Source organism: Peromyscus leucopus, chromosome 9 (assembly GCF_004664715.2).
Source record: "Peromyscus leucopus breed LL Stock chromosome 9, UCI_PerLeu_2.1, whole genome shotgun sequence".
In the NCBI taxonomy this organism is placed as follows: Eukaryota; Metazoa; Chordata; class Mammalia; order Rodentia; family Cricetidae; genus Peromyscus; species Peromyscus leucopus.
Window position 1 is genome coordinate 99072772 of NC_051070.1, and position 11472 is coordinate 99084243.

General features: G+C 47.6%; 1 protein-coding gene across 2 annotated transcripts; it reads left to right on the plus strand.

Annotated features, from left to right (window-relative positions):
• Positions 1 to 1137: 1137 nt before the first annotated feature.
• Positions 1138 to 10987, plus strand: Sftpd (surfactant protein D). Of its 2 annotated transcripts, none has more exons than XM_037208686.1 (8): positions 1138 to 1330; positions 3546 to 3744; positions 5298 to 5414; positions 5632 to 5748; positions 6072 to 6188; positions 6581 to 6697; positions 8464 to 8547; positions 10502 to 10987. In XM_037208686.1, exons 2-8 carry the CDS (start codon positions 3549 to 3551, stop codon positions 10876 to 10878), a joined length of 1125 nt encoding a protein of 374 aa, XP_037064581.1. In that variant the 5' UTR covers positions 1138 to 1330; positions 3546 to 3548; the 3' UTR covers positions 10879 to 10987. The 2 variants fall into 2 exon arrangements, with proteins under 2 accessions (XP_037064581.1, XP_028710814.1); XM_028854981.2 differs by lacking the exon at positions 1138 to 1330 and adding an exon at positions 1463 to 1574.
• Positions 10988 to 11472: the final 485 nt, after the last annotated feature.

Genomic DNA, 11472 nt, shown 5'->3' on the forward strand with positions numbered 1-11472 from the left:
GATGGAATAAACAAGTGAAGTGTATGCACTATACAACATACACTCCAGCAAATCATAAGAGGAAACAAATTAGGTAAGAAGTGAAAAATGATGCCTCCGACCAGGTTCTTAGAGTTAATAAAATTCCAGATCAAGACACCATTTGATAAGAGGGATCCAATACCATTCTGTGAGATTTTTCTATAGCTTTCTGGTCTGCATACCTGCACTTAAATTTGGAAGGAAGGGCACATTGGTTTTTGCAGTGTTACTGCTCTGCATAGAAGGCCTTCCTGGCCAATATGGGGTGCAGGGCTACTGGCCAATTTGCTCAGATGATTATAGGAGGGATGGGGTTAGTTGGTTCCTACTGCTGGCCCATTTCTACAATCAGGCACTTCAGGGAATTGCTAATGACAATCTTAGTGCTGTGGATATTATCATCGTCTTCACTGTCAGATGTACTGTCTCCCTTTCCCTTCCAGAGAGGCTGTAGTATGTGTGCTGTGTCTCCTTCAGCTGTGTATGCTGTAATCTCTTGTTTTCTCCTAAAAAAAATAGATATCAAAATGGAGTTTTGCTTAAAAAAAAATATTGCCTTAACTCTAGGATCAGGAGATAAAGCCACCTTGTCCTTGAGATATGTAGAGCTTGAACAGGCGCGCGCGCGCACACACACACATATATGGGACAGAGAGACAAAGACAAATTTGAAAAAATTCTCAAGTGATGGGAATCTGGAAACAAAGATAATAGCAAGGGCAGTAGAACTGACAACTTCCCGATAGACCCTGGAAGTGAAGAGATGCCTAAAGGGTTGTTACCACTGAGTAACGAGAGATCAAGACTTTTATTTAATGACCAGGGCAATATACAAGTCAAATACTTGCTAGGAAGGTAGAAGAACAAGGGCCAAGATGCCCACATGCTAAGGGAAGTTCATACCATGGAGGATAAGTGATGAGCTCTTTGCATTTTAGCGCAGTGTATAAAATAGTGTCTGCTTCCAAGATGCAGCTGCCTGAACTACAGTCCTCGTGGGTTGCTGCTTCTGCAGTCTCCTTATCTGCCCCACCCTTCCTGGCTATGCCAAGCAGCTCCCAGCTCTTTCTCAATATCTGGGCAATGCTTTTGAGAAGAAAAAGGAAGTAGACACAGCAGTGGATCCTAACTTTGGAGATATGTAGATGTGAGGGTTTCCTTTTTCTTCAATGATTGAAAGCCATTGTGCAGCACGATGGGCTCTGGGCCTCAGATTCCTGGACTTCTCCAATACCAGACACTGGGAATGCCTCCTCACTCTCAGGGGGTATAGAGGTCACTGGCCGGCAGTGCATTGCTAAGGTGCCAGGTATGCATAGTGTTGGGTATATTGGGGGCAGGTTTCCAGAGTGTAGGTGGAGTAAGAGTGAATGAGTCAACAGGAAGAAAATTGTGTGTGTGTGTGTGTGTGTGTGTGTGTGTGTGTGTATTACTTTCCTCAGAAGACCAATGCTGGGCAGCTCTACTTACAGGGCAGGCAGGCATAAATAGTGGGTGACTAACAAACAGAGGTTCATTTACCTGGAGCTCCCGGTGCCTAGAGGAAGCAATCTGTGAGTGTCTCTGCCTCTCATTTCATTTCCCTATCTCTTGTGGGTATTTGTCCATCTGGGATGTTTTTCCCACTGATTTTGAGGAAGGAGGAGTCCTGGTTCTGGTTCTAGGTTCAGGATAAGGAGTTGTGAGGGGTGGAGGCAGAAGACATAGTGAGAGGAAAATATCCTCTGTCCCTAGGTCACCTTCTTTGGCTCAGTGGAAGATTTGCTTTCTGAGTTGGGGTAGTGTGGATTAGTGCTATATAACGTTTCTCCAAACCTACACAGATGGTATGGAGAATTCGGGGGGAATTCTGTCTTGGTTCCCAATTTCTTGAGAAAGATAGTGGATAAAGAACTGCCCAGACTTTCTTGGGCTGGGATTTTAAACTCAGGCTGGTACAAATAGCATAGAAACAAGGATAACCTGAGTTCTTTCTTAGCCCCAAGTCATTATTAAACAATATACTTAACTACACAAGGTCTCTGAATTGCCAGTCAACAGTAGGAAAAACCACTGTTCTCGAGGAACTTTTGCTCTGAAAGCATAGCACAAACTGAGTGCACCACCCCAGCTAACTTGCCTGTCTCAGATCTGAAAGCCTGTGGATCTGCTCTCTGCAGGCTTCCTTCGTGCTCAGACAAACAGACAGTAGAGCAGAAGGTCCTTTGTCTTGACTCTTCCCCAGAATGGGGCTCGGGGTCCTAAAGTTACGGTGGCTACCGGCCAAGGAACAGTGGCCTTGCTCTGACTTGGACCTGTTTTTCAGGAGTGATGACGAAGCCTCTGCTAAACTAGGGTAAAGGGGCCCATGAGTTCATTAAGGCATTGCTGGGGAATCCATAGAGACCTGAGGAAATTGTGACTAAGAAATGGAAAGAAGACTTAGCCCATAACCACCAGCAGGTGGAGAAGTACATCTCTGGTCAGGAAGCTCTGGCAATCATGCACCCCATCCTTGGTTACAGTGAACCCTTTCATTGTGCAGGCCCCTTGGACTTTGTTACCAGTCACTGTGCTGCCCACTGACTCTTCTTTGAAATGAAAGATGTTATTATAATTCAGATCTGGACTGTCCTCCATGGTTGAAGGCATGCGTGGTTGCCAGCCTTGTGACACTACTGATTAGTGTTGGTAGTGTTGGGAAGTTAAGACCTTGAGAAAAGTGACACAGGCACTCTTTTTAGGGAATGACCAAAGTCTTGCACCCTGTGGTCAGGTCTTAGCCAGAATACGGCCCTCTCAGACAATAACTGAATACTCTGCTAAATATCTTCTCTCAGTTCCTCCTCAAACCAACCTCAGAACTGAATAGCCCACCTGGAATGTCCCCTCCCCAAAACAAAGGCTCTCCCTGAAGCCCTCTCAGATAGTCCAGTAGACTTCTGGAGTCTCTTCAGCTGTTAACTTAATATCTATGAAACTCTAGCTATGTTCCCTCTAGGACCGTCCTTATGAACTCGATGCCTAGTCCAGGAATGCTAAATTGCCTGGCAAGCATGCAGCCACACTCCAGCCTGAGCTCAGTGCAAGGATCTAGAAGCACTCAGACCCAAGTGTATTTATGGACCAGTGCTGTGAGCGGTTGGTGCTGATCCAGATAGCAAGGGAGATAATGCAGACTAGGTTTCAACTCAGATGAGCCAGTTGTCCTAGTTTATAGACAGAGAGAAGGAGGATCATGGATGAGGACAGTCCTCAATGAGGAACATTAGACCCAGCCATTACACTCATGGACCACCAGAGAAGAGATGGACAGTACTGTCAACCCCTATCAGAGTGCTAGTCAGATAACTCACTTCCTCGAAGGCCAGAACATGTACCCATCTCCATAAACTGCCTTTGGAGTCTTACTGTCTCACTGCTCTGGACCCTCATCCTGGAGGAAGATGTGGGGATGGAGATTTCTCATCTCCAGACTCAGCGGTCACCACCTAATCCAGATCCTAGAACCGTCATCACCTCTCTTCCCTTTCTCATCCCTGCAGGCCATGCTGCACCTTCTGTCCGTGCTTGTTCTGCTTGTGCAGCCCCTGGGGAACCAGGGAGCAGAAGTGAAGACCCTCTCACAGAGATCAGTAGCCAACACCTGCACCCTAGTCATGTGTAACCCCACAGAGAATGGCCTGCCTGGTCGTGATGGACGGGATGGGAGAGAGGGTCCACGGGGCGAGAAGGGTGATCCAGGTAGAGCTGGGATCAGGGGCTCATTCTGGTGGGGTGAGGGGAGGATCAGAATGTGAACCAACCTGAACCCCCAGATACTCTGTGATGAACTTGGATGTGGGCTTCTTCCTTCTAGGGAATGAGTTTCCCCCTGGTGTCCCTGCTACCTGCCAAACACATGTCTTTTTTTTTTTTTTTTTTTTTTTTTTTTTTTTTTTTTTTTTTTTTTTTTGATGTACCATGTGTTTCCTCCCATCACCCAGCTGGCTTGATTCCTCCCTTGGGATTTTTGGATTCTTCTTGTCTCAAGAATGGGTAAACTATTGATATTGGGGGTTAGTCTATCAGGCCCTGTTCCATCAGTTAGCAATTGTTCATTTTGATTAAATGGTGCCTATGTGGACAGTTAGTTTTAATATTTAAACTCTACTATATACATGGTGGGAAAGATGAAGCTCCACAGTCCTATAAACAGATCTTATTGGCAGGTCCTGGTTAGGACATTACAAAGGAAGATTGGAATTCATGTTTCTATATTCAGATCTGTGTCTGGGTGGATATTTACTTGAAAATCCATTTGATTCTTTCAAAAGCCATAGGGAACATGATGATAAAGTTGAAGAACACAGGTTTCTGCATTAAACAGATTTGACTATTAGCTACCTCTCTGTGACTATGACCCTCAGAGACATCTACTCATTGTCATCAAGTCTCAGTTTGACTATCTCCCAGTGAGAATAATATTTGCCAAATAAACTTTGACAAAGTATGGAACCAAAAATTTATTTTAAATTGAGTCTTCTGGGTAAAGTTCAATATCCCTGCTGACTGAGTTGGTGTATTTGTCTGGTTTATCAGATGTGCTAATAATCAAAGGAATTGATCATGAAAATACTGACCCTGCAGAGTCTCATTGGCAGATGGGAAACTCAATAAACCTGCAACACAAGTAGAGGGACACACTACCCTGAGCTTAAGCTTTGATGGATCAAATGCTATGTTTTTGCCCCAGTTTGCATTTTGGTTGGAAGGAAGTAGGATAAATACTGTCTCTAGGCTACATGGGATAAAGGGCAAGAGAATATGTCTCAGGTAAGATACAGAGTGGCTCCCTGTATGAATGGGCTGGAGCTCGAGAGCCACCCAGGAGAACCACACAAGAGGAAAGGGGCTCAGTGTAACAACTTGCTCTCTCAGAGATCCCTGTTTCTCTCTTTATCCCAGAGGAGCAGTTATATTCATGGACTTACACATCTACCTACTTGTCCTGTGGACACTGATCAGTCAATGCTGAGAGATTACCTCCTGCTGACAAAGTGGCCTTGGGGCAGGGGAAAGAGAACTGCATGAAAGGAAGTTCTTGGCTTGAATTCATCTCCAACCCACGGACATTTATTTCCTCTTAGTGGGGACACTGGTTTTCATTTTATGGGTCAACACAGGACCAGGATGTGTGATTGTAGCCAGTCCATGCTCTGCAGAACCCTGAAGAAATTCTGCAGACTTCATCCTGTAGATATTGGTCCCTCCTGAGCCTAGGACTAACTTTGGATCCATTTCTTTTGTTTCTATAGGTTTGCCAGGACCTGTGGGGCTTTCGGGGATACCTGGCCCTGTAGGTCCAGTTGGGGCCAAAGGGGACAATGGCTCCGCTGGAGAACCTGGACCAAAGGGAGACTCTGGACCATGTGGTGAGCAATGGGTCATGGGATTCAGCTGGTGCCTCCAGCTGCTGCTTCTATCATGAGGATATGGAAGTGGCAGGCACAGAACTTGTCCAGGAAGAGGGAAGAAGGATGCTCTGAAGGAGACACTGGGTTGTTTCAGGATGGACTATTGTCTCCTCGCCCTCTGCTCTGACATTCATCTTGCCCACTTTCACTGACCAGGCTGATCCTTTTCTGCCAGGACCTCCAGGACTTCCAGGTGTGCCTGGTCCAGCCGGGAAAGAAGGCCCCTCTGGGAAGCAGGGGAACATAGGACCTCAAGGCAAACCAGGTCCTAAAGGAGAGGTTGGGCCAAAAGGTAGGCTGGGGCATGGCTAGTCTGGGGTGGAGAAAGGAAGAATGACAGTGGATGCCCTTGGTGTGACCTGGGGCTTGGTCATGTGACCAGGAGGAACCCAGTGTACTAACACTGCCAAGACCTCGGCATGCACACCTCTCTCACATTTGCTACACTGACGGTATGTCTCCATTGCCCTCCACAGAGGAACCCCAGGCAGCAAGGAACAATGTTTCCACCTCTCTAACTAACCCTGCAGTTCTGTGAAAAGGCCTGCTGCTGAGGAAAGGATGCACCCTGAACACACTCTTAGCAGCGTTTCTCCCTGTTGGTTCCTTTCTCAGGAGAAGTAGGTGCTCCGGGCACACAGGGATCTGCAGGAGCAAAAGGCCCGGCGGGGCCCAAGGGAGAAAGAGGTGCCCCTGGTGAGCGAGGAGCCCCTGGGATTGCTGGGGCAGCAGGTAAGTGAGGAATCTATGGAGGGCTGGATGGAGTTCTACTGCGCCCTCCCGAGAGCTGCCAAGGCCTATATTCCGTCTTCTGCTTACCCATTAAGTCAAAGCTAGGCTGTGGAGGCAGACTGCTTCCAAGGAGAATGAATGTGGGGCCTCTGGGACTGCTCTTAATGTAGGGAGAGGACTGTTTTAAGCCACAGGGAGTCTCTTTGCGGGAAGTTGTATACAAAGTGGATTGCCAGGCAATAAGGACAGCCATACACAGAGTGGGCATGTGTCTGGTTTCTGGGAAGAGTCTGCATGTGAGGAGGGTGAGAGCTGGAATTAAGACTACGTCCAATGAGGCAAAAATGCTGTAAAATGGACACACAGCTTAGCCAGCTATTTTTGGATTCCAGGAGTTGCGGGAGCTGTGGGTCCACAGGGAGCTCCAGGTTCCAGAGGGCCCCCGGGACTCAAGGGGGACAGAGGTACTCCTGGAGACAAAGGAGCCAAAGGGGAAAGTGGGCTCCCAGGTAAGGCAGAAGCTTTGGGCACTGAGACACTCACTGGGGGTGTAGCATCCTTCAGCTAGGCATGAGCACCTCATTAGTACAGGTGGTGAATGGAAGTTGGGGTCAGCAGATAGATGGAACGCCAGTTAGGTTCTGGCTTAACTATCTCAGTCATGTGGGAAGGCAACTTGGTAATTTTTTTATCTGACCATGGGGGACAGGTGACAGCATGGTTTATAGGCTAGTCTTGCGCATCCAACAACCCAGTGGGTGAGAATTATATAAGGAATGTGTATTTCTATTCTTTCTCCAAGAATGGGGATGTCATTGTATTTCTTGAATCTTGTGGCAGGATCCCGTCTGGTTTGGTCTGCTATCTGGTTCAGACTTAGTTGAAGTTCAGGGGCTTATTTAGGGACCATAAGAAATCCCTGAACAGAAAAACCTGGTGCCAGGTGAACTCCCAGGAATCCACAAAGATGACCCTAGATAAGACTCCTAGCAATAGTGGAGAGGGTGCCTGAACTGGCTTATCCCAGTAATCAGGTTGGTGAATACCTTAATTGTCATCAGAGAGCCTTCATCCAGTAACTGATGGAAGCAGATGCAGATCCACAGCCAAGCATTGGGCTGAGCTCCACAAGTCCAGTTGAAGAGAGGGAAGGGATTATATGAGCAAGAGGGATCAAGATCATGATAGGGGAACCCACAGAGACAGCTGACCTGAGCTAGTGGGAGCTCATGGACTATGGACTGACAGCTAGGGAGCCTGCATGAGACCATCCTAGGCCCTCCACATGTGGGTGACAGTTGAGTAGCTTGGTCTGTTTGTGGGGCCCCTAGCAGTGGAATCAGGACCTGTCCATGGCTCATGGGCTGGCTTTTTGGAACCTATTCCCCATGCTGGGATGCCTTGCCCAGCCTTGATGCAGGGGGAGGAGCTTGGCCCTGCCTCAATTTGATATGCCATGCTTTGTTGACTCCCATGGGAGGCTTGCCCCTTTCTGAATTGAGGCGGAGTGGATGTGGGAGAGGAGTAGATGGGAGGTAGGGGAGAGGGAACAAGAAGAATGGAGGGATGGGAAACTGTGTTTGGTATGTAAAAATAAATGAAAAAAATTAATAAAAAAAATAAACAAATCCCTGAACAGAAGCTGGGTATCATGGATCATACTTGTAATCCTAGTATTCAGGAGGCTGAGACAGGAGAGTCACTGAGTTGGCTGCCAGCCTAGACTACGTTAAACCCTGTCTTGAAAACAAATAAACGAAAATACACTGGGGAGATGGATCAGCAGGTGAAATGCTGCAATACAGACATGAGTTCCAGAGTTCAGATCCCCAAATGGAGGAAGGACACGGCAGTGTGCCAGTAATCTCAGCCCTATAAAGGCAGAGACGGGATCCCTGGAGCAAACTGGCTAGCTAGACTAGTCAAATAATCAAGCAGGGGGTTCAAGTGAGAGACACTACCCCAGTGTATAAGGTGGTGAAGGAAGAAGCTTGATATTAATATTGGATCACATGTACATACACACATAACATACGTAAACGTACACCACACACAACACCATCCCACACACAATAGTTTTTTTTTTTTTTTTTTTTTTTTTGAAAAGGAAAAAAGAAAACCATCCATAGCAGGGAGAAGCTGTTCCCACAGATGATGAGAGTTAGCAAGCCCCCCACCTTGACCCTTCCCCTTTTTTCTGGTGCCCAGGCTGAAGTTATTCCTAGGTTTGCAGCACAGTCCTTACATGGACATCTCTCTTCTTTCCCCTGTGTAGATAGTGCTGCACTGAGGCAACAGATAGAGGCCTTGAAAGGACAGCTACAGCATCTAGAAACTGCCTTCTCTCGCTATAAGAAAGGTAAGTTCCCGCATCCAAACAATCTGTCAGTGATGAGTTCTGGACCGTGGTGAGCTAGGGTTACTCATTTGGCTGAGCTTTGCTCTAGGTCTAGGATGGGAATGAGCAGAAACTAAGTCTAGGGATAGACTTGAGGCTGGAGCAGCACATTCAGCATCTATCAACACACATAGTGCGTGTGTGATATAAGGAAACACAGACTTGCACACACATCAAGACATATATTGGGTCCTTTTGTGTGCTTTGGGTGAATGAGTGGATGTGTTCATGTAGCATAGGCAAGCTCACCCAGGATCATAAACCCTGTGATATCACATGAGTCCTGTACTACCATCCTGAGCCCATGGAGAATCTTCACCAAGGTCATTTTAAAGCTACTCAGAGGAGAAGGGCAGTGAATCAGGACACAGCTTGGACTCTGACCAGCCTCACAGTGTAAGACCTTTCCAGAATGCAAGTCCTGAGAGTCTAGTATCCTTTGCACACTGCCATGCATGAATACAAAAGCACAGGGATTGGGGGCACACTGAATGAAAGAGGTGTGACATGCTATGCAGATGAGGTTCTGTGATATAACCCATCACTTCAGAGTCAAAGAAGTGGAAAGGGACGTGACTTTGTCTGGCCTCAGATACTTGTTGATAGGGTCTTACTAGCTGATTTGATTCCTTTTTGGGTTTTACCATTAACCCTGAACACATGCACCTCTCAAATCACTTCACTCTCTCCAGCACTTCCAGGACTAGGAGGCTGTGGCCAGCCTGGGACTTGACCCAACTCTCAGATGCCCCACTCTTTCCTTGACTGTCCCCTAACCCCAGCACACAGCAAAGACCCTGCCTGACAAATGTTATGTCTTCTGTACTCTCAAAAGTAATTTCCTGGGAGAAGTTGTTCAGTTCTACACAGTAGCTGACATATCACAGGCCAAACAAGAATATCTCTCTCTCTCTCTTTTTCTCCCTCTCTCTCTCCCTTCTCCTCTCCCTTCCTCCCTCTCTCATCTATCTATCTGTCTTTCTCTCCCTCCCTCTCCTCTCTCTCTCTCTCTCTCTCTCTCTCTCTCTCTCTCTCTCTCTAAGCTAAAGGTTGATGTTAGGTGTTCTTTACCACTTTATTTTTATATTTTATTATGCATGTATGCATGTATGACTTAAAGTGTACCATGGCGGCGCTCATGTGGATGTCAGAAGACAACTTTGTGAAGTCAGTTCTCTCCTCCTACCTTTATGTAGGTTCCAGGGATTGAACTCAGATCACCAGGTTATGCAGCAAGAAGCAAACACCTTTACCTCTGAGTCATCTTAGCAGCCTTCCACCTTGTCTTTTTTTTTTTTTTTTTTCCAGAGCTGAGGACCGAACCCAGGGCCTTGCACTTGTTAGGCAAGCGCTCTACCACTGAGCTAAATTCCCACCCCCACCTTGTCTTTTTTGAGACAGGATCTCCCACTAAAACTGGTGCTTACTATCTTAGTAATGTTGGCTGGTCAGTGAGGTCCTCTACCCCACCCTAGGATCCACCTGTCTCCACTCTGGGTGCTGAGGTTCCAGACTTGTACCCCATGTCCAGCTTTTATATGGGTATGGTGGATCCAGACTCAACCTCTCATACTTGAACAGCAAGCGTCTTTATCCACTGACTCTCCCAGCCTATGTCTGAGCTTTGGTGTCAGAATGTGTGACGTTCCCCCCAATTACACCAACTTGGGGCCTTGTATTTAATCTTTTTGAGCTCAAACGCACTCAATGGGGGGACACGGCATCCCCTCACAGAGTACAGTGTGATACTAGGACTCTCTGGAATGGAGTGTCTTTGCTTCATCATCTCTGGTTCCCTATTTACCCTTCATGAGAAGATTGGGAGGAGGTTCCAGCGCCAACTCAAATTACTCATGGCCCCAGAACTCTAGCTGGGGGTGGCCACCACTTCAGTCCACCTTCCCTCCTCTTTCAGCCACTGTCTTCCCTGATGGCCAGAGTGTTGGAGACAAGATCTTCAGGACGGCGGGCTCTGAGAAGCCTTTTGAGGATGCCCGAGAGGTGTGCAGGCAGGCTGGAGGGCAGCTGGCCTCCCCACGTTCTGCTGCTGAGAATGCTGCCATCCAGCAGCTGATCACAGCCCACAACAAAGCTGCTTTTCTGAGCATGACAGACATGGACACAGAAGGCAAGTTCACGTACCCCACGGGAGAGCCCCTGGTGTATTCCAACTGGGCTCCAGGGGAGCCCAACAACAACGGCGGGGCAGAGAACTGTGTGGAGATCTTCACCAATGGCCAATGGAACGACAAGGTTTGTGGAGAGCAGCGCCTTGTCGTCTGTGAGTTCTGAGCCACTGTGGGAAGGAGACAGGACAATACTTGACCAGGAGCTTGGCCACTGTGGTATGGCTCAGACCTGTGTGTTGCCAACATCCTAATAAAAGGTGACTACCTGTCTAGCTTGGGTTCTCTGTAAAAAGCAGGCCAAAGGCAGGGCTACCACAGAGCACATCTCTCAGAGTATCGTGCACGGCTTCCTTCCCATGCCAAAAAACTCTCAGGGGAAAGAGAGGCCCTCTTTTCCCCATTGTAAGGGGTAAAGGGCCATCTCTATGACCCGTCACAGAAAGCAATGTCATCTTCTTGGTCCTGAGGCTTTTCAGAACTTCAGCTGTGTTTGGCTTAGCTGGTCACACCCTCTTTAAACTTTCTCCGTTGGGCTTTCTCCACTCTTGCCTGAGGTTTCTGGTGTCCTGGCTACTCCTGATGGCTTTTTCTTCTGTCTCTGTTATTCTCCTTCACCACCTAATGGGCACACACAGGCCCTAGCTCTCGGTTCTTATTCTCTCCGGGGTGAGATCACCCTGGCTTCATATTCCATCGGTGGGACATTTCTGGTCAGGATTTCTTTCTGATGCCCCCAAACTAAAAAATGGTAGACTAG